The sequence below is a fragment of the Protomyctophum bolini genome (genome assembly GCF_963924005.1).
Source record: "Protomyctophum bolini genome assembly, chromosome: 13".
Taxonomy (NCBI): domain Eukaryota; kingdom Metazoa; phylum Chordata; class Actinopteri; order Myctophiformes; family Myctophidae; genus Protomyctophum; species Protomyctophum bolini.
In genome coordinates this window covers 10301055-10322636 of record NC_137874.1, presented here as the reverse complement: position 1 = coordinate 10322636, position 21582 = coordinate 10301055, and the positions used below count along the sequence as shown (strand labels likewise).

Genomic DNA, 21582 nt, shown 5'->3' with positions numbered 1-21582 from the left:
TCTTCTCTTCTGGGGGTCCCTGGTACAACACGTTTTCAGATGGGGGTCTGCAGCCAAATACACATCAATTCGGGATTCCTTGGCATGAAACTGGCATTTGTAGAATGGACCTCAGGTCTTAACGGGTTAACGTGATTGTGGCTGTTGGCCTGTGAAGCCAGACAACTACAACATATCCTGGGTGTGTTAAACTTGTTTCATAGTACAGGCCTCTGATCTCATCTCATAATTATGTGATTGTCAATTCACAACCAATTTCATGTTATCGCAATGGTCTATAGAAACTCCCTATTACGCAATTGGATCAGGAGGTATTTCCAAACACTACTTGACCAAGGTCTGCTGATGAGGATGCTTTTGTTTGACTTCACGGCCCATGGGACTCACCTCGGCAACAGGACACACCACAGACTTCAAGGCCAAAGGATAAAGGCAAGAGAAAAGAACAAGAACAGAAACAAAAACTGGAGAGGGCAAGAGAAAGAGAAAGAGAGAGAGAGAGAGAGATAGAGATAGAGAATAATGAAAAGAGGGGAACAAAGAGGAAGAGATAGTGAGCCAATTAGGACGACACTCAAGACATGTTAGTAAAAAGCACAGAAAAAGACAGGTTAAAGTTATAGAGGAAGTGCCACAGCATCACAGATGGTCAAGAACAGACCGGTGCAATTTGGCAACGAATGGAAACGGCAAATCTGACATAATATAAAGGTAACTGTATCTCTGGCATTTCTTCAGGTAGCATTTGCAATTTTTGCCTCCTCCATACAGTTCCTAAGGAAGTAGCACTACCTTAACTGTCTTCGTGCTTGAATATTTTTTTTTTTGCGCATTAATAACTCTGAGCAAGCCCATAACTTTTTTATCTCATACAACATTTAAGTGTAACTTTCAAAAATAGAAAAAGAACACACCGCTCACACGGCATCAGACTTATAGCTGAGGTGCAGGAGCTGAGAATTATTAAACTGAACGAAACATTTTGAGTGTGCGGATGCTCTTTCCATTGAAGTTTAGTTTACATTAAAGTCATGGCTGTTTTCATTGAGGGTACAATGCACAGGTACAGTTGCCTCAAGGAAATTAGGGTCCCGGGTTTGAAACCGACTGATGCCATTCTCTGAGGAGTTCTCCACGTGGTACAGTCAAGGGGCCAGTGAGGCACTCCAACGTTGAAGCACTGGGCCCTAGTGGTAAGAGGAAGGACTGCAGGCGGACGGTCGCGGACCCGTGGATTAATGGTGAGGAAACCCCGTGCAGCTGGGCTTTAACATTGAGCGCTCGGTTGCACTTTTGGGCACATTTGGGCACCAAAATTTGGTGCCCAAATGCTGAATCGGCAAAAAAAGGCGGAAATAGACGGTCCTTCCGGGTGCTTCAAAACGCCACTGAGCAACTTCCACTGACATGAACAGCGGGGGGGGGGGGGTATAAGAAGTAAAGTATAAGATTAAAAAGATATATATATATTAAAAAATACCTTCTCCTCCAGGTCCTTGATCTGTCTTCGCTGGATGTCTGTCTTATCCTCCAGGTCACGGATTCTCTAAAACAGTCAGAGAGAAGCAAGGTGAGACAAGGTTCTAGCCCTGGGATTGGTCTAGGTTGCTGTGATTAATCAATTATCTTTTTTTTTGTTGCAATGTGTCTAAATAAAGTACCTAAGTCTCGGAGCTCTAGAAACTAGTGTGCGGATGTTCTTTCTCTTCCTTGAATGAACATTCCCTGAAGAAGGCCGAAAGGTCGAAACGTTGGATAATAATAAATATACAGCATCGTGGCTACGAGTGTGCGGCCTTTTTCTCATTTTTACGTCTTCCTTGATGTTTGCCTTGACGCCTGACATCCAGCACCTGGCCTATAGGCATTGAGATGTGCACAGAATCTCTTCTCTGTGCATGTGACAGAACACATTTATATACAGACACCCCCAAGACAGGCAGACACACGCACGCACACGCACACACACACACACACACACACACGCACACACACACACACACACACACACACACACACACATACACACACACCTGGTGTGCCTGGTGCAGTAGCTCCATCCTCTCTGCCAGGATCTGACAGTCATACTCTCTGCTCTTCCTCAGCATCTGTCTCCTCAGCTTCTCCACGGAGTTACGCAGCTCGTCCCTCTGCATCTCGTCCAGCGGCTCGCCGTATTTGATCACCTGACCGGCGGCGGCGTGGGGGGGAGGAGTTTAAAGGACATCTGGTGTTGCTTTGCTGTGCATATTATAATCCCCAAACTGACCCGAGATCAGATTCTAAAAAAATGTCCTCTACATCCTGACAGTTTTCTGAAAAAGCTATGTTTCCATGTCAGTCGCTCCTCGGTTTTTCAAAAATAGCAGACCTACAAGCTATGAGCTTGTAGATCTGCTATTTTTCAATAGCTAAAGCATAACGTAATGCTAACACCAAAAGGGGTTCCAGCCCAAAATGAGATAATCCCCAAACTACTCAAAAAGGGAGAGACAGCCAAGTCCATGCTCACGGTACAGGGTCAGGGTTTTCTTTCGCTTTTTTGTCTTTGTTTTTTTTCTTTCCTCCTTTTTTTTGTTTTCTATAAAAGAAATTTGTATTTCATATCATGTTTATGTAACAATTTATAATCTGTTCACATTAAAAAACCTATTTGACAAAAGGTACAGTCAGTGTTCAGACTTAACGCTAAAGGGAAAGGCAGATCGTAGATGTTTCCATCTTGGGGAAAATCGCATATTCACACTAGTCTAGTGACTATAGGGCCTACCAAAATCTCCCGGAGGGGGCGTTAACATATGTGTCACGTGGTAGCGGCCGCCATTTTCGCTGGCTTTTCTGGTTTGTTTACAGTCAGCGACCATCCGTGTGCGTTCTAATTTTTAAACACCAGAGGGAGTTCCACGAGCTCGTTCCTGGCGACAACACAGTGAGCCAACACCAGGATGGACAGAAAAAACGCCGGCCTCGACATACCTTACATACAAGGACAAGCTGAACTTTGATGAAAAGGAGCGTTAGTGGTGGTAGAAGATCGAAAGCATCCTCTGTCCAGTCAGTGTGTTCATAGGGGTCGAGACCGTCAATATCCTTGATTTTGTTGAGGTAACGCTCCTTTTCCTCAAAGTTCAGCTTGTCCTTGTATGTAAGGTATGTCGAGGCCGACGTTTTTTCTTTCCATCCTGGTGTTGGCTCACTGTGTTGTCGCCAGGAACGAGCTCGTGGAACTCCCTCTGGTGTTTAAAAATTAGAACGTACACGGATGGTCGCTGACTGTAAACAAACCAGAAAAGCCAGCGAAAATGGCGGCCGCTACCACGTGACACATATGTTAACGCCCCCTCCGGGAGATTTTGGTAGGCCCTATAGACACTATACTCCCATGGATCCTCAATCCACCTTTTACCCGCCAAGCAATGCACTTTTACCCGTGAAGTAAATCATACAAAATTGTATTTGTAGTCTTAAGTTATGACTGACATGATGATAGACATGATTCACAATTCTTTAAGCCGATTGAGCAGAATGAATATTTAAAACATTTTTTACAGGTGTAATAAAAAGGTGCTGTGATCACCTTGTCCTGCTGCAGTGCATTGTATAACGTGGCCTCTAGCTCCTGGATTTGCTGCGGAGCAAAGACAGGAACATAAGGTGTATCATTTCTGACCTCCGAAAACATATACAGTAGACACGTATGCACACAGACCCTCTCAAACATACATTACAATCATTAAAAGACACAGACACAGACAGACACACACACACACACACACACACACACACACACACACACACACACACACACGTCGTGTACACGTTTCTCTCACCATGTAGGCCTGGTCCAGGGACGATTTTCTGTAATCAAGCTCCTCTTCTAGATAGCCTTTCTGCTTACAGAACATCTCCTGTATCATCACCACATAAACACACACATTCAACTGAGCTGTCTGACATTCCACATTCCACTAGCAATGGAAAGTCTTACTCTATATGTCATATGTCATATAGACTTATATATCATTTATACAAAGCCACATTTTATAATTCAGATATTTGAAAAGAAGTCAATCTACAAGATCCTGTAGATCCCGATCCTGCTATTTCAGAGACATTTGGAAGAATCCTGAACAACTCTGAACACACACACTTACAAACGTATGCCTTTATTAAATACATGCCCCAAATCAGGACGCCAGGGTTAATATAGTTAATGGACTCTCTCACTACACTTGTCATGTCATGTATGCTTTCTAATTAAACATTTCGAGCGGTAGTCTCCACTAGATTTGTCTTAACTCACCATCTCTATCTCCAGGTCCATCATCTTCTGATGCAACGCTGCCTCTGTCCCCTCTATCTGTTGGATCCACTAGAGGGCGACGCACACAGCACATACCGTACAGAGGTCAGCCAGGGTGCTGGAGGCTTTTCAAAGTTCACCAAGTATTACCAATGGAAACAAACAGCCAGGCGGAACAGATTCAGTGCTTACCTTTTCAGCTAGCGACAGAACCGTGCTGGCCTGAATAATCGCCACTTGTTCCTCATTTCGTAAATTCTAAAGAAAGAGAGAGAATTTTTATTTTTATTTTGGCTATGTTAAACAAGGAAACACCTCTCTAGAACACTGTTTGGGTCATTATAAAGCTCGCTTACCCCGTTGTCGCCCAGGATATCTAGGAGTTTGATGAGGTCTGGTATGCACACATCCTGTGGAGGGTGATAAACTGCATTAAACCTCAGGCTCAAACATTTGCATTGTTCCTTTTAACCCATGTGGCTGATTCCACAAATGTCTAACAGTGTTCTGAAAATGGTTCCATATCAGTGGTTCTATATCAGTGGTTCTATATCAGTGGTTATCAGTGGTTCCATATCAGTGGTTCTATATCAGTGGTTCTATATCAGTGGTTCTATATCAGTGGTTCTATATCAGTGGTTCTCGGTCCTTTTCATGTCAAGGACCCCCACAGTGACACTCACTAGCCTGCGGACCCCATTAGATAATATTTATAATATAACATAAGAGAAGATTTGTACGGCTCTGGCAGTGGTTTTCATTTCAAGGACCCCCAGTTGGAGATGCATTAGAGGCTATGGACCCCCATTCAATGGCAATTCTATCTCTGGGACCCCCAATTATTATGTTAATTTAACTCTGAGAGTGGACAAATGGAATCAAATGGACCCTAACGTTTAGGGTCCAGAGTTACAGACCCATTTGGTTCCAAACTATCATTTCGCTGGGGACCCCCTGGAACTCCCTCAAGGACCCCTGGGGGTCCCCGGACCCAAAGTCCCGCTGTGTGTAGTGTACCTTGACTCCCTCCTTCATGCAGTAGATCTGTAGGGCGCTGACTCCTTCAGCGAAGGGATGCATCCTCAGGTGGTTGAAGGGAGGAGATCTCCTCTCTCGTTCCTACAGAGAGAAGAAGGATTGACGACGTGAGACGAGTGAGATTTTAGACACATCATTTATGGGGCAAAGACAAGAGGCTGTTAAGAGTTCTTCTGCGTATCAGGACCTTTCAAAATAAAGACATTGAAATGTATGCAGCATAATGTTATGCTTTATTTCATATGACTATAGAGCGTCGCAGTCCCGCCCCCTTTCAGAACGACGAGTGGCCCAGGAAATGATTCTCCGTTCATTTTCTCCATAGGCTTTTCAAAAAGTATTTATATAAAGACGGTTACGCCGCGGACAAAGCCAACTCGGATCGTGACAAATCATGACAATAATTACAATGTTTTGGGCCGATCAAATAATTAGTAAGAAGAAAAACAAAACAAATAGTGTTGTATCCTGCCTTTATTTTCTTCTTTCTAATTATTTGATCGGCACAAAATATTGTGTTTGTTGTCATGATTTTACTTCTTGAAAAGCCTATGGGGAAAATGAATGGAGAATCATAGTGTAGAGAGACAGGAAACCAAGGGCAGAGAGCGGAGGCACACGCGAGACAAGACTGGGGTCCCATTTGAACCTGGGTTCACACCACTCACCACCAGCGCAGCATTGTGCTCTGTGTGCACAAACACACTGAACCACCAGGCCAGCGCTGCCCTTCTTGAATTAATTATTGCACCACCGTGCATACTGCAGCGTTAAACTCCCTTGTGAGTGAGAGAGCGGCAGAGGGGCCTCTACTACTATTCTCCTCTGTAAACACTAGGGGGCAGGCCTATCCCTCGCCGGCTTGATTCAACATCTGCACTGCAGCAAGACAAGTGCAAAAAGTGCACTGTCAGCTGAATTCTTGCCTGGCTGACTGACTGACTGACTGACTGACAGTAGTCAGTACAGTAGCTGCCTGCCCGCCGGGCCTTTAGCGGCTGAACGCCTCACTCCGCTGTTGTTACAACAGTCACCACTGTTGTTTCAACAGTGGAGGGAGACTGCAATTATATAGTGGCCGTGATGGCCGAGCCTTTAGACTCTGAATTGTGGACCTGGACCAGTGTGTATACATAGAAACATGTTTTTGACTTGTCATTTACTTTTATGGATACAATTAAGGCGCATTATAAACCCTGTTTCTAAAAAGGCTATACACGCCTGCATGTTTTATAGTGCGTGTCTGCATGCGTTAGGCACGCGCACGCAAATGTGCGTGTCCCGCGAGTGAGGGAGAGAAAGAGAAGACAGAGATGGAGGAAACAATGGAGGGACTGAGACAGAGAGAACAAGAGAGACATACTTTGAGAGATGTGTGAGAGTGACAAGACCGAGAGAGGGAAAGTTTGATACTATGAGTTCAATGCTTAAAAGTTTTATAACCATCATTTCAATACTACAGAATATAGAAATTATTTTTGTCGTGTTTTTAATTTATTTAGATAGGAGAGTGGAGAGAGACAGGAAACAGATGGAAGACATGCGAGACATGGCGTCATTTGAACCGGGATCCTTGACTCCGTGACTCACACAACTGCTTTCTTTCTTCCAGGAAATAAAACGTCTGGGTTTCCGAGGCTACACAACTGGCTGCTTCATCAGACAAGACACCCCGCGGTTTTCATCTCATCTGTAAAGCCAATACATCCACTGAACCCTGCAAGACACCGAGGATCATCTCAGCCCATTAGACAGTAGACACGACCTAAAGCAAACACTTTTGGGAGAAGTGTGGTGCACTGGATGTCCTAGGATGGATGAGTGGGTAGAGAGAGGACGTCTGGGAATAGGACGGAATAGGACAGCCAGCCATGTGTCAGAAGTGTCCCACTTAACCCATAACTGCTCCCTGGGCACTGTTCAAAATAGTATCCCCACCACAGACTCCTAATAGTTAGGATGGGTAAAGGCAAAGGGTATGGAGTCTCCATTTCAAATGTACTCGACTAAAACACCCCTACCCACACACATCATCAACCATCTCTCTACCATCCTCCGGCCTACAAAAGGTGAAGCAAATCAGGGACTAATGAGGTGGCTCCACATACTATAGCAGGCGCCAAAGGACACTCGTTCGGCACGTGAATGGAATGTAGCATGCCACAGCGCACGACATTTAAAACAGTAGAATGTAGAATCCCAAAGAATTGCATGCTATGCTTAGTGCCGTGTTTTGGTAATTAATTCCCATGTTTGGCTACTTCAAAAAGATCAGCCATAATCCTGTTGATCCGTAATGGGAAATTGGGCCATTAAACTGGGTCATCACATCAGGTTGCCCTGAACTGTGGGTAGTTTTGGCTCGAGTAATTGTGTCCAACTCAATGTTATGCTGTTAGGCTAGCATTAGTAGCTAAGAAGTGACACCGATTTCTTGGCTGACTTACTAAATAGCCAACGCCTAGAGTAAAATGTCTTCTATAAAGATGCCTTCCTGGTCGTCTCCCCAAAGAGGTTTTCCAGGCACGTCCAGGTGTGGAGAGGCCACAGGGCAGACCGAGTGACAGGTGGAGGGATTACAGGTCTATCTCCACGCCGCCCCAGGGAACCCCAGGATGCCCCGGTCAGAGCTGGCTAATGTGGAAGGTATGAGGTCCCCTGCTCGAACTACCACCTCCACCATCCGACAAACCTCGCACACACTAGCGTCTCTTGTTATAGCTGTCTATTATGACATGACTTGACCTTTGACTCTTTTGACCCAAAAAGTTTACCACTTTCAACCTGGTGTCCAATTCTATTTTGTTGACATTTATCAAAATGTTATTTTAAATAGCAAATACAGCCAATGTACGGTACTGTACATGACAGACAGGAGGACAGATTTTGATAGTTACACTGTCACACATGCATGCAAGAACACGCACACGCACACACACACACACACACACACACACACACACACACACACACACACACACACACACACACACACACACACACACACACACACACACACACACACACACACACACACACACACACACACACACACACACACACACACACACACAGGGATGTCACCCACACCCACCCACACCAGGGCTGTCACCCACACCAGGGCTGTCAATATTGGAGTGTCAGAATTCAGGGGTAGCCACGCCCCCTTCAAGCCACACCCCCAGCACCCTCACACAACATATAAAATACAGGCAAGACTTTGAAAGTAAAATCTATTTGAAAGAAGTCTGATTTAATAATTTTTTGATTTTCTCCAGTTTATCCCTTAAAATTGTGTTTTCTTATTGTTAAATTACATTTTTGTTTGTGTTCCTGTTGCAATACTTCGATTTTTAGATTTATAATTGGCCTATAATTTGTTTTAAGACTAGGTTTAGTGTTTAAGTTTACCATAACTTTTAGGTTTTTATAGGTTAGGGTTAATTCACCCCATGGCTCCTCATGGTGAAACTAGCCAGTGGCAGGTTCATGAGTCATGACTAGCCTGTGGCTTCCTGTGAGGTTATAGGTTTAGTAGTGTAGGGTTATATTTGGTCTATTTTTTTTAAACTAGCCTATATATGTTTTGGTTATTTGAGTTTCCTCTATTTTTGTAGGAGCTCACTCAAGCATAAAGCCTCTTCTTCTAGGTTACATTTACATTTCAAGGTGTCTCTGTCATGTTGTCCTCCTTGTTTAATTTTGGAGTGTTGACAGCCCTGACACACACACGCGCACACGCACACGCACTGCACGCACACACACACACACACACACACACACACACACACACACACACACACACACACACACACACACACACACACACACACACACACACACACAAGGAAATGCAGGATGTGTTTCACCCCTCCCGAGGAGGGAGCAAGGGAAGGACAAAGAGACAAAGGACTGAGAATTGTGGCTGTGCAGGGTTAACAGCTACACGGAGGAGTTTTTCCAGTCTGTGTTTTTCAGTGATGCAGTGATGCATGAAAGTACTGTTATTGAAGGGCACAGTGGCACACGACCGCTACAAAACGTTCATTTGACAGGACTTTTGCAGAAATACTGAGAAAAAGGTGAGTACAACCGATTATTATTATTCATTATCACCAGAGAGAAGGTTTAAAGGGATATTAATCATTAATCCCATATGTACGTATCGCCAATCGAATCTGGTTAAGAATGACATGTTTCTATTAAGTTCAGTAATCTGTCAACATATTGTGCTCTATTCCAATACGATCCAAATCACCTGGATTGGATTGGATTGGATCATTAAAGAGCAACATTTGATTATTTCACTCTTATTCTCTGTGTGTAGAAATGGCTTCTGCCAGCAGCCTCCTGTCCGAAGAGCAGTTCCTGTGTTCCGTCTGTCTGGACGTGTTCACTGATCCAATCACCACTCCATGTGGACACAACTACTGCAAAGCCTGCATCACACATTACTGGGATACCAACGGTGTGTGCCAGTGTCCACTGTGTCAACGAGTCTTCCATGAGAGACCGGGTGCTTTTGTCAACACATTCATTTCTGAGATGGTTGATCAGTTCAGGAAGTCAAAGCAGGTGAAAATACCGAAAATACCGAAAATACCTAAACCTGCTAAACCGGATGAGGTGTCATGTGACGTCTGCACTGAGATCAAGCTGAAGGCTGTGAAGTCTTGCCTGGGGTGTCTGACCTCCTACTGCGAGACTCACCTGGAGCCTCATCAGAGAGCCACGGCGTTAAGGCGACACAAACTGATCGACCCCGTAGCGAACCTGGAAGACATTATGTGTAAGAAACACGACAGGCCTCTGGAGCTGTTCTGTGAGACTGACCACACGTGTGTCTGTCAGTTCTGCACCGAGTTAGGCCACAAGTCACACCAAATTGTTCCTCTGAAAGAGGCATACGAAGGAAAGAAGGCTGAGCTGGGAAAAACAGAGGCTGAAGTTCAGCAGATGATCCAGGAGAGACAATTGAAGATTCGGGAGGTCCTGTGCTCAGTAGAGCTCAGCAAGAAAGATGCAGACAGAGAGAGAGCAGACAGTGTGCAGGTGTTCACATCTCTGATTAGCTCTATTGAGAGAAGCCAGGCTGAGCTCATTGATGTGATTGAGAAGAAGCAGAAAATAGCAGAGAAACAGGCCGATGGTTTTATTAAAGAGCTGGAATGGGAAATCACCGAGTTAAAGAAGAGAAGCTCTGAGCTGAAGCAGCTCACGCACACCGAAGACCACCTCCGGTTCCTCCAGAACTTCACAATCATCAATACTCCTTCACCCAGCAAGGACTGGACAAAGGTCAATGTCCCTCAGTCATTGTATGTGGGGACCGTGAGGACGGCTGTGGCTCGGTTGGCTAAGACACTTAGCAAAGAGATGGAAACGTTGTGTGATGCAGAGCTAAAGAGGATCCAGCAATATGCAGTGGATGTCACTCTGGACCCTAATACGGCAAAGTCTAAACTCATCCTGTCTAAGGATGGAAAACAAGTGTACTGCGGAGATACAAAGCAGAACCTCCGAGACGACACGGAGAGATTCTCTCGGTCTACCTGTGTGTTAGGAAAACAAGGCTTCTCCTCAGGAAGATTTTACTATGAGGTTCAGGTTACAGGGAAGACTGTGTGGGATATCGGAGTGGCTAGAGAGTCCATCAACAGGAAACTGAAAATCCAATTGTGCCCCAAAGAAGGTTACTGGACTATATGGTTGAGGAATGGAAATGAGTACAAGGCCCTTACTAGCCCCTCCTCTGCCCTCCTCCACCTACGAGAGAGGCTTCAGACAGTGGGAGTGTTTGTGGATTACGAGGAGGGTCTGGTCTCCTTTTATGACGTGGAGACCAGGGTTCATCTCTATTCTTTCACTGGCTGCAACTTCACTGAGAAACTCTATCCATACTTTGGTCCAGGTAACAACCAAGGTGGTAAAAACTCTGCTCCTCTGATCATCTGTCCTATCAATCACACAGATTAGACTAATCCTACATGAAAAAGGGTTCATTGACAGGTCTACTTTCAGTCAACTGTCATTAAATATCCAGACATTCGGTTGTGCCTATAACAGATGCAATCTATTGAAACACAAGAACTTAATCTTAAAAACGTCAAACACTCCATTAAGGCAAGCATGTACATTAAACTTGTATTCCCTGTCTGAGACTGTTGAGAGACTTGTTTGAGTTTCTTAAAATGTTTGGCATTCGTTAATTACTCTCTTGGCTGCATATAGAAGATGAAAAATGTGACTCGTCAAAATGTGCCTGCGCATTCCTTAAATTGTTACCGGCAAAGATGAAAAGAATTTAAAGAATGACACTCATTTAACTTTTTTTCTAAGAATGTAGCCTAGTACTGTATGTACATGTATGTACATTTTGTTTCAACGTATACACACTTTTTGTTACATCTGGGCCAAATGACCTTACTGGGAAATATTTGTTCAACATTACACCATGCATGGTCTAGTTTAACCCTTTCAGCATATAGTTCTTCATAATTATGAGAAATAGCAAAAAAATAGCTAATCTATAAGATAGTTTGAGCTCAATCATTCTGAAATTCTTCTTGATATCTTTTCGTAAATATTAAAATGTTTGATCTGAAATCCATGCGTAGTATTGGTAAAGTACAGTATTATATATTGTGATGTTCCTGATGTACAGGTGTGTAGGGAAACTGTAGTGTGGAAGTTTGACTGATGTACTGCCCATGACAGTCACATCTAACCAGCAGCAAAATACTACATCCCTCTTCACCTTATTTGGAGAACGACACAGACTGGGTGGGGTACACACAGCACCAGTGGGAGAAAGTGTCACTCTTGTGAACCCATTATTTGCACAGCCGATAAACATGAAAGTTAAGCACCATCAAACTAGAGGCCTCTAGGTTAACAATACATTATATTTAGGTTATGAGTTTCGCAAATATAAACAATAGTTTAGATTTGTGAGAGTAACCAGAGTCAGTGCAGTGCTGCGGCACAAAGCACCCAAAACAAAGGTTTTAAGGTTTAATTAAGTGCTGAGCCTGTACAACAAAAGGCAGAAAAAGTCATGAATCCATGTGTAATATACTTTTGTCTTTAAATCCCTTATGTTATTCATAATTAATTCATGCATGTTATCATGCATTCCTATTTATGTGCTAGCATCTGCTCAACAATTCATGACTCTTCTTTTGCACAAAAAACGTCGTTTAATCATCACTCTGTGACTGCAAGCTGGTCACCATGCAAGATGGTGAGGCTGAAGTGGAGCTGGTCAGCTAAAAATCCAGACACACTGCCTATAAAATACTTGGCTGGACACACAGGGCCCACCATCCACGCTGGGATCTGGCCAACAACTCCTTATCTGTTGCTGTCTCACTTCCCTTCTCAACAAAACACAGTTTATATTTACAGGAGGGGACACACGTGAACCGAGAAAGAGAAAAAGGGGTGTATTCAGGAAGAGATCCAGGTGAACAACAACTACACAAGCATGAAGTGGAGAGTGCTCTTCCATTCTGACCTGAGATCAGATTCTAAAAATGTCGTCTACATCCTGACAGTTTTCTGAAAAATGTCAGTCGTTCTTCAATTTTTCAAAAATAGCAGGTCTACATATGAGCTTGTAGATCTGCTATTTTTCAATGGCTAAACCCATATGGAAAAAAAATTACTAAATTTGTATATGTTTTACATGAAACTTGTAGTTAATATATATGACAGTCAAAGCAGATATAAGATCCATAGTATTTTTTTGTAAAGTGAAACTTATATAATTTTGTCATTTATATGAACTATATAAAACAGTCAAAGCACATATAAGATCCATAGTATTTTTTTGTAAAGTGAAACTTATATAATTTTGTCATTTATAGGAACTATATAAAACAGTCAAAGCACATATAAGAGCCATAATACGTTTTTGTAAAGTGAAACTTATATAATTTTGTCATTTATAGGAACTATATAAAACAGTCAAAGCACATATAAGAGCCATAATACGTTTTTGTAAAGTGAAACTTATATAATTTTGTCATTTATAGGAACTATATATAACAGTCAAAGCACATATAAGAGCCATAGTAAGTTTTTGTAAAGTGAAACCTATATAATTTTGTAACTTATAAGACCTATATGTGACGGTAAATCCACATACAATATTATTAGTAAATTAGTATAAATTGAAATACATATGAACTTATAAATAATTACTGCAGTAAATCCACATACAAAATCCTTAGTAATTGTGTGTTGTCAAACTTGTAGAGTTGGGCAAACATCAGTGAAACCAAAATCTGATAGGATATTGTATAGAAACCATACAATACAGGCCATGTATGTCACAGAGACATCCAAATTAAACAAAACCTAATCTTACAATGAAATAACATGAGATGACAAAATAATGAGTTGTATTCCCTTTTACATTTTATGACTCCTACATTATTTAAGATCCCCCCACCCAGTGCCCCCCCCCCACCCAGTGTCCTCCCCAGCCAGTGACCCCCCAGTGTGACACCCCCCACCCAGTGCCCCCCAGCCAGTGTCCCCCCAGTGTGATGCCCCCCCCCCAGCCAGTGTCCTCCCCAGCCAGTGTCCCCCCAGTGTGACACAAGCCCCCAGTGTCCTCCCCAGCCAGTGTCCCCCCTGCAGTGTGACACAAGCCCCCAGTGCCCCCCCAACCAGTGCCCCCCCAGCCAGTGTCACCACCATTGTCCCCCCATGTACCTCCCAATGCATTTTATTTTATACTGCTATGGTAACTTATAAGAATCTTCTAAAAAAAACAAAAAACATAAAGAGAGCATATCAAACACTTCACATATGTCAGGATGTGTCTGGGTAGCTCAGTCGGTAGAGCTCTCGCCTTAAGACCACAAGTTTGTGGGTTCGATCCTGGGCACTGGCAACTCAGCGTATGAGTAGCACAGCTTGGGTGAGGCAAGTGATGCGGGAAAAATTGGGAGTTGATGGTATAGTAGGTGTGGTGCTCTATCTCAGCAACCATCTCCCAGGGGTCTATAGCGCATATGTTTTTTATACCTATCATACACTTCACATATAAAAACTTATATATAGTCATAGATAAAACATATGTTTTTTTTATAACTATAAGGTATAATGTATTGGCTGACATATAACAATGTTATAAAAATCATATAAAAGAAGCATACTTTTCTTGTAAATTAAATGGTTACAAACTATAAAATACATACTATAATGGTATTTTTTTTATATATGGAAAGGATATATCTCATATAATTTAAAACTACAAACATTGTATGGAACATGTAAGGAAAATACAGTTTGCCATGTACTTACCTCATAGATCACATACATGTTGTTTACTTGATTCATACATGATTCACTTTATTGTCTTATATGAGGATTGTATGAAAGGTGCCACTTTCAAGAGTTCACATATAAAATCTAGTATGTACTTTACATGACATACATGTAAATGACATACATAAAAAATGTAAATACTTACTATTGGAGGCAACAGGACAACATATATGTTTCTTCTACTTTTTTTTCCATATGGGAAGCACAACATAATGCTAACACCAAAAGGGGTTAGCATTATACATCACCAGTGCCACACAGAGTGGCACTGGTGATGTACTGAAGGGCATTCTCTGACCTTAACATCTTCTTTGCCTGACTGACTTGGAGCTGAAAGTAATACTGTCCTTGCTCCCCAATTGAACGAGTCCAGAGAGTCAAGAAGATAGCCTCTGCATTCTCCAGTGCAATGTCCAGAGAGTCTGCAATAACTAGTAATGCAATAACTATATTTTACTCCGATTAGTTACTAGGAAAACACAAGGTACTAACTCTCCATTTATTATGGGAACTTTCCTGGTAAATATACTTGATTTCCATCTACGTTCCTGGAAAGGGGCGGCGGTGGCTCAGGGGTAGAGTGCCTGGATGGGAACCGCAAGGTTGCCAGTTCGAACCCGGGCTCCCCCAGAGTTACTGTCGAAGTGTCCTTGAGCAAGACACTGAACCCCTAATTGCTCCCGATGTGCTAGTTGGTGCCTTGCATGGTTTCCGCTGCCATCGGTGTATGAATGGGTGAATGTAATGCACAATCTATGTAAAGCGCCTTGGATAAAGGCGCTATATAAATGCACCATTTACCATGTTAGGTGTACTACAGTATATTAAAGCAAAAAAGGCACAGGAGGCCGTGGTTTACAGTAATTTTACAGCTAAGTGATGTTCTATCTGGTGAATCATGCCATTTTGAAGCATGATTTGCAGAAACGTGCAATGACCAACGTTTCTCTTTGGCCATAATGGTTGACATCATTTTGCAGCGAGTGGAATGGATGTTTAAACTTGGGTTAGGCACCTGTTAAATATGCTTTGGTCTCACCTCTAGTTCCAGTATCCTGAACTCCAACAGTTCATTCTGGTCTTTGGAGTCCTGAAGCTCCTGTTGCAGACGATTAGACTCCCCGTCCAACTTATCCACCTGGACATAGCAGAGAGAATGGAACGAGTTATTCTCTACCAGTTACTATTTATAGAATGACTAGTTGTTATTCAGGTTTCACTTGTCACCATGTCATTCCTATGCTTTATTTATACTCCATCATATGACACTGTGTGTGAGTGTAAATCCTGCTTTATAGTAGCTAATGAATATTAAGTCATATTTGATTAACTATAGGTAGTGATTCGTTTCTGTAACAATAGCGTTTTACAGGGTGGGGTTGTTAGCCCTACGCCTAACCTAAAAGGGGCAGTGATAGATACTGTATGAGATATCAATTTGAATTTTTACTAGACATTTATTTGAGATACTGTGAATTTAAAAATACTTTAAAACAGCTGTAACTCTTACATGTTGAGGTTTTAATGGTCAATGCGAACCTGTTGATAGACTCAAAAGGTAGTGATGTCATTTGTTTCTTTTCTTTTCTTTTCACTACTAGAACTTGTGATAGCTACCATTCTCAGCTGTGTACTGTCTGTCTGGTAAGGTTTCCATAACAGCATGCATTCGTATCAGATTATTTGACTGAAATAACCCAACGGATAAACAGCGATAAATTGTGTGGGTACTTACTTAGTGCACACACACAATGACGATCATGAAAAGTAGACTCTAGTAATAATACAGTATCTCAGTGACTGTCGTAAAGTTGAGGCCAACCTTTTCTAGGAGCTCCTGATTCCTTCGCATGAAGAGCTGCTTCTCTTCCACCCACCTGGAGTCCTGAGAAAAGGCAGAAACACGAATAATATTAAAAAGGCAATGAGTAATGTAAAATATATATTTTAATTTGTGCCATTGTACGTCAAACAGCACGGCAAGTGACACCATCGTCCTGCGGTGTATGCATTAGGCTTTAAGCTCTCTACCTGTCCTTTGAAGGCCAGTTCCTTCTCCAGGTCTTCTATTTTGGCCTTGTACCTGAGAACATCAGCGTGAAGCTGCTCCTGAGCCTAAAAAAAAAAAGAGAATCACACCCGTGTGAAGTATGGGGCGCTCTTATCATTATACATCATCATACATCATCTCATGAACAACTGAGTTTATGTGATTGGTCAGCTGATTTTCTCGTCTACATATGACGTAAACTTTCCCTTCATTGTCGATTTAATGTTTGTGTTGCCACAAATTTACGTGTGGGGACAAAAGCTGTATATATAGGAGGGGCTAGCGCAAACACTGGTCAACACAGACACATACTGGATACAGAGTAGTACAACAAACCCAAGACAAACTTCTATTAGCTACCGGTATAGAGCGAAATAATTACAAAGAAGAAAAACAACAAAAAAGTGTTTTTTTCTACTTTCTAATTCTTTGTTTGGCCCGAAAAATTGTGTTTGTTGTCATTATTTGTCACGACAAGAGTTGGCTTCGTACGACGCTTAAAAGGGCTTTAAATTTAAAAAATTAAGAAATGCCTATGGGAAAAATGCATTGGGATTCATTTCCTGGGCCACTCGTTGTTCTGAAAGGGGGAGGGACTGCGACGCTCTATTCATCATAGTCAGTGCCAGCATGGCCACAGGCTATGCTAAGGATTAAGTGGCAGGAGGGGTTAGAGATCAATAGTAAAATTAATTTAAATTGTGAGCTCTTTTTGAACACCGACTTGGTTCACAGAGTTTCTACTGACTCTTATCGGCATATTCCTCAAATCAGCGGCCTCGGCTATAATTGCATTGATACGGACAACCTCAGAGACAGTGGAAGTAAACCTTAAAACCTTCCTGCCTAGGAGTAGGAACATTGATATTTCTACCACAGCGTACATGTCGGCGATGTTTTGTTTTGGTTGCCATGGTATTGTACAGTACAGTACAGTACCTTGGCTTCCATCTCGGCATCCAGTATGCCTCCTTTCTGCTCCTGCAGGAGTGCGTAGGCTCTCTGTAAGGCCTGGTACTCTCTGGTCAGCTGACGGAAACGCAGCTCCGACTCCTCATTGGCCAGGCCCTGGAGAAGATACAATAATAGGAGTCAGGGACTCAATAATCATTTGTGTGTGTGGGGGAAGAACAAACAAAAAAAAATAAAGTTTGTTCACAAACTGCGAGTCAGCGCTGTGCTTATATCTTCCCTGAAGTCTGAGGACATTTTGTGCTTCCTAAACTGGCTACAAAGTGTTTTCAATTTAGTTTTTGATGCGTTATCAAGGTTACTGTACTGTATATATCAGCATAGTACCACCCTTGGACATTCAGTGAGAGAGAGAGAGAGAGAGAGAGAGAGAGAGAGAGAGAGAGAGAGAGAGAGCTAACATCTCAAAACAAATGTTTTTGCCGTAATTCTTTCTCACTCTTCTCACTTTTGAAAACTCATTATGGCATAAAAAAATCACACCTGTGTGCACTGAGTGGTGCAATCCCCCCCCCCCTCTCTCATTAGCAGGCAGCAGGCACATCACTATCTCTCTGTGTTTCTGGCGCCCCCTACTGGTACTAATAAGTCACATACTCATGCTCATGGCGGCCACTGATACATAGGTATGCACGGACATTGCTGGTTGTAGGAGTGGTTGCACCACTCAAAAACTGGAGAAAACCTACCAACTTTTTAAAGCATAATACATCTGAAGATTGGTTCTCACCTCATCCAGGTCTTCATCAGGGGTGGCAGGTGTTCGATCCATCCTGAACGATGCTACCGAGGATGACTCCGAGTCCATGGACTCCTCATCATAGCCGAAGAAGGTGTCTACTACGATGTGCCTCTGTGGAAGAGATGGTAAATGGTCTCTACTGTCTAAGGCTAAAGTGGAGGTTTTGCAATTGGCTATATTATTTAACTGGTTTTGAGGTAGTTGCTCTGTAATATTTCCTAAACTGTTTCAGCTAGTATTTTGCTGTTCACCACTGCTTCTGAGAAACACCCATTGACATTTTACAATGGCAGCAATCCCTGTAATTATATTATAATTGAATTAAATGACAAATACAGTATACAGTACTACTATACTGTAGTGAGTCTGTTTTAAATAATTATTTATGATGCGTAATACTGTATAGATAAGTAAAGTGCAACAACAGCTGTAAAAGTGTTCTCATTGATATCTCAGGTGAAGATGAAAATTGTTTTCCTGACACCTGGATGTCAGAGAAGTTAAAATAGTATACTCTGATGTTTTATAAGTTAGGTACAAATGTCAGAGAAGTTAAAATAGTATACTCTGATGTTTTATAAGTTATAAAACGTTTTACTACCTTTATTGGCCTGGAGCTTCTTTTATGTCTCTTCTTCCTTAGAAGTTTTTCTCTATCCTGGAAGTCATGGGGGAAAAAAAACAACAAAAGTAAATCAGCTTTTGATGGCTATAGTGTTCTTTTTGTAGAGTTGCTCAGAGACAGTCCCAAGACCAAAACCCTTAATATCTCCCCCGGGAGATACAAGTGAGATTCCCCTTTAGGTTAGTGGTTACGATGTTTGTCATCAGTGTCTGTCTGACATGGTTTATCAGAAAACGTGTTAGGATTTTAGAAGACATTTTTAGAATCGGCCTCAGGTCTTATGGGTCAAGTTCCCTCCTGAAAGAATGAGGCAACTGGATTGGAGGACCCCAGAGATAGAAATGCCATTAAATGGGGGTCCGTAGACTAATGCATGTCAAGCTGGGAGGGGTCCTTGAAATTAAACGGTTTGAGAATCACCGCCGTGAAAATCTTCTCTTATGGGGGTCCCTGGCATATCTCTTCAAATGGGGGTCTGTGGGCTAATTAGTGTCAATTTGGAAAACATGAAAACGTTTGGGAACCACTGCAGTAGTGTGAAGTTGCCCGAACGGCCAAGGCTCCAAGAACAGTCAGAAATTGTAGTTAAGGGCGTTTATTTTCCCCAAACTCCTCCACCAAAATCCAGTACAGATTCAACAGTGTGAAACCAGGAAAATAACAATAATAATAATACTGAGAAATGAAATGAAATGCCACCAGCAGTGCAGGAGAGACAATTAGCAAACAATCAGTGAATACAGTTTAGTTTAAAACATTAGTCCTTGCATGTTATAGAAAGCAGTTTCATGTGTCTTTGTATATAGGGCACGGGTTGCCCCGTGACAAGTAGGTTACTAAAATGTCTTGTAACGCACACATTCATTCATGTCTAATATAGAACTTACTCTCGTCAGCTCGTCGATCATGTTCTGTTGTTCGAGGACCTGCAGCTTGAGGAAGGCTATCTCCTGGTCATCGTGGGCCTGGTCCAAGTCATTCAGAGACTTCAGCTTCTTCAGCGGTGGGTGGGAGCTGATCTTCTCCTTCTGCAGAGGACACAGTTCACACACAACTTTCAACCCGGTGTTCACATTAATAGGCCGTGTCATTCCAGATGGAAAATGTTTGGAATTTTCAAAAATGTCCAGAAAGTTTAAAAAAAGAAATGTCCCAGACATTTTCAAAACTTTCCAGAAATGTCTATGTTAAGGAAATGTTAAGGACACAACTCTCTACACCCCCCCCCCCCACACACACACACACACACCCACACACACACAATCATATTATTGACCAACCCTCCGTTGATCACCCTGACAGTCCACTGAGTGTGCATTTTGTACAGGACTGTAGCGGCAGCAACCTGTCTTCTGTGGCTAAGGCTAGGGATGGAGAGTGTTGTACTGCCATTAACGAAGGGTTCTCTCAGGACAATACAGCTGTCGCATTGATGAAAGGTTTCTCTCTGACTAAGGTGGGGAATTGCTGCAAACAGACCAACTGTGGAAACAAGGGAAGTCTCGAGTGTGAGAGGTACCTTTGTGCGTAGTGACGCAGACTGATAAATGACTGAGAAATGGACTCTGGTTGGGGTTAAATGGGTAACTGCTGTGTGGTTGAATCTTTGTTTAATACAGTGATTCTCAACATGGGGTCTGGGGACCCCCAAGGGTCATTGAGGGGGTTCCAGAAGGTCCCCATCTAAATCATTGATAGTTATGAACCAAATGGGCACAGAAGCTTTCCTCTGGTTTTAATGGATTAAGATCAAGACTATAATCAAGATTAAGATATCACTTTATGAATATCTGACTGATACATTCTCATTATATTCCATGTATATTTGATATCCGTTACTTGATATGCTGAATAAGACACTGCAGAACACTGTGACGCACTTCTATAATCTATATGTGTTATTTGTTTTGATATTTGATATGTGGATATCTAAATAGATGCAGAACACTGTATAGCCTACTGTATAGCATTCATATTCTGTGGCAAAAATAGTTTCTGATGGCCTTGGCCGTGGCTCAGCGGTCCAGGCACCTTGGCTGGTAATCCAGTCCGGCAGTCTGCCGCTGGTTCGACTCCCGATCCCGACGGCCTTTACTGCATGTCTGCCCCCCCATCTCTCTCCCCATTTCCTGTCAGCCTATACTGTCTGTCCCTCTATAAAATCTATAAAATAAAGGCGAAAGTAAAAAACAAAACAAAAACAGTAACAAAATAGTTCCTGATGTTCCTGATCCATTTGAAATATGTAGACTGACACAGGACAGCTGACCCAGATACCTTTTGTATCTGTCAGGAGTAGAAATGTGATGTAAGCCATCATTTTGTCATGTCACATTCACATTTTCCATTTTGCTATGCCACAGTAAAGAACATCTAATATTGTCTTCCGTGTTGACAACAATTTGACCCAAACAGGAGAGAAGTGCACAATCCTCTTACCTTTCACAGACGTCATTTGTTCACTAGGCTTAATTCGACTGCATGTGCGTCAAATCTACAACCAAGGGCACGAC

General features: G+C 42.5%; 2 protein-coding genes across 2 annotated transcripts in view; one reads left to right on the top strand and one right to left on the bottom strand.

Annotated features, from left to right (window-relative positions):
- Window positions 1-413: 413 nt before the first annotated feature.
- jakmip2 (janus kinase and microtubule interacting protein 2) overlaps window positions 414-21582 on the bottom strand; it is a gene marked incomplete at its 3' end in the record, with an annotated part of 48261 nt that continues 27092 nt past the window's right edge. The window contains exons 8-23 of the mRNA XM_080779744.1: window positions 19957-20097; window positions 19046-19102; window positions 18433-18555; window positions 17670-17798; window positions 16712-16795; window positions 16503-16565; window positions 15720-15818; window positions 5321-5422; window positions 4660-4713; window positions 4496-4561; window positions 4304-4372; window positions 3831-3908; window positions 3578-3628; window positions 2034-2186; window positions 1481-1546; window positions 414-464 (exon numbers count right to left, since the gene is read on the bottom strand). Of these exons, the coding sequence (XP_080635870.1) occupies window positions 414-464; window positions 1481-1546; window positions 2034-2186; window positions 3578-3628; window positions 3831-3908; window positions 4304-4372; window positions 4496-4561; window positions 4660-4713; window positions 5321-5422; window positions 15720-15818; window positions 16503-16565; window positions 16712-16795; window positions 17670-17798; window positions 18433-18555; window positions 19046-19102; window positions 19957-20097 (1386 nt within the window). The remainder of the gene's footprint in view (window positions 465-1480; window positions 1547-2033; window positions 2187-3577; window positions 3629-3830; window positions 3909-4303; window positions 4373-4495; window positions 4562-4659; window positions 4714-5320; window positions 5423-15719; window positions 15819-16502; window positions 16566-16711; window positions 16796-17669; window positions 17799-18432; window positions 18556-19045; window positions 19103-19956; window positions 20098-21582) is intronic.
- Window positions 9283-11601, top strand: LOC308326738 (E3 ubiquitin-protein ligase TRIM21-like). The gene is made up of 2 exons (XM_080779745.1): window positions 9283-9423; window positions 9669-11601. The coding sequence occupies exon 2, from the start codon at window positions 9671-9673 to the stop codon at window positions 11315-11317; it is 1647 nt and encodes a 548-aa protein (XP_080635871.1). The 5' UTR covers window positions 9283-9423; window positions 9669-9670; the 3' UTR covers window positions 11318-11601.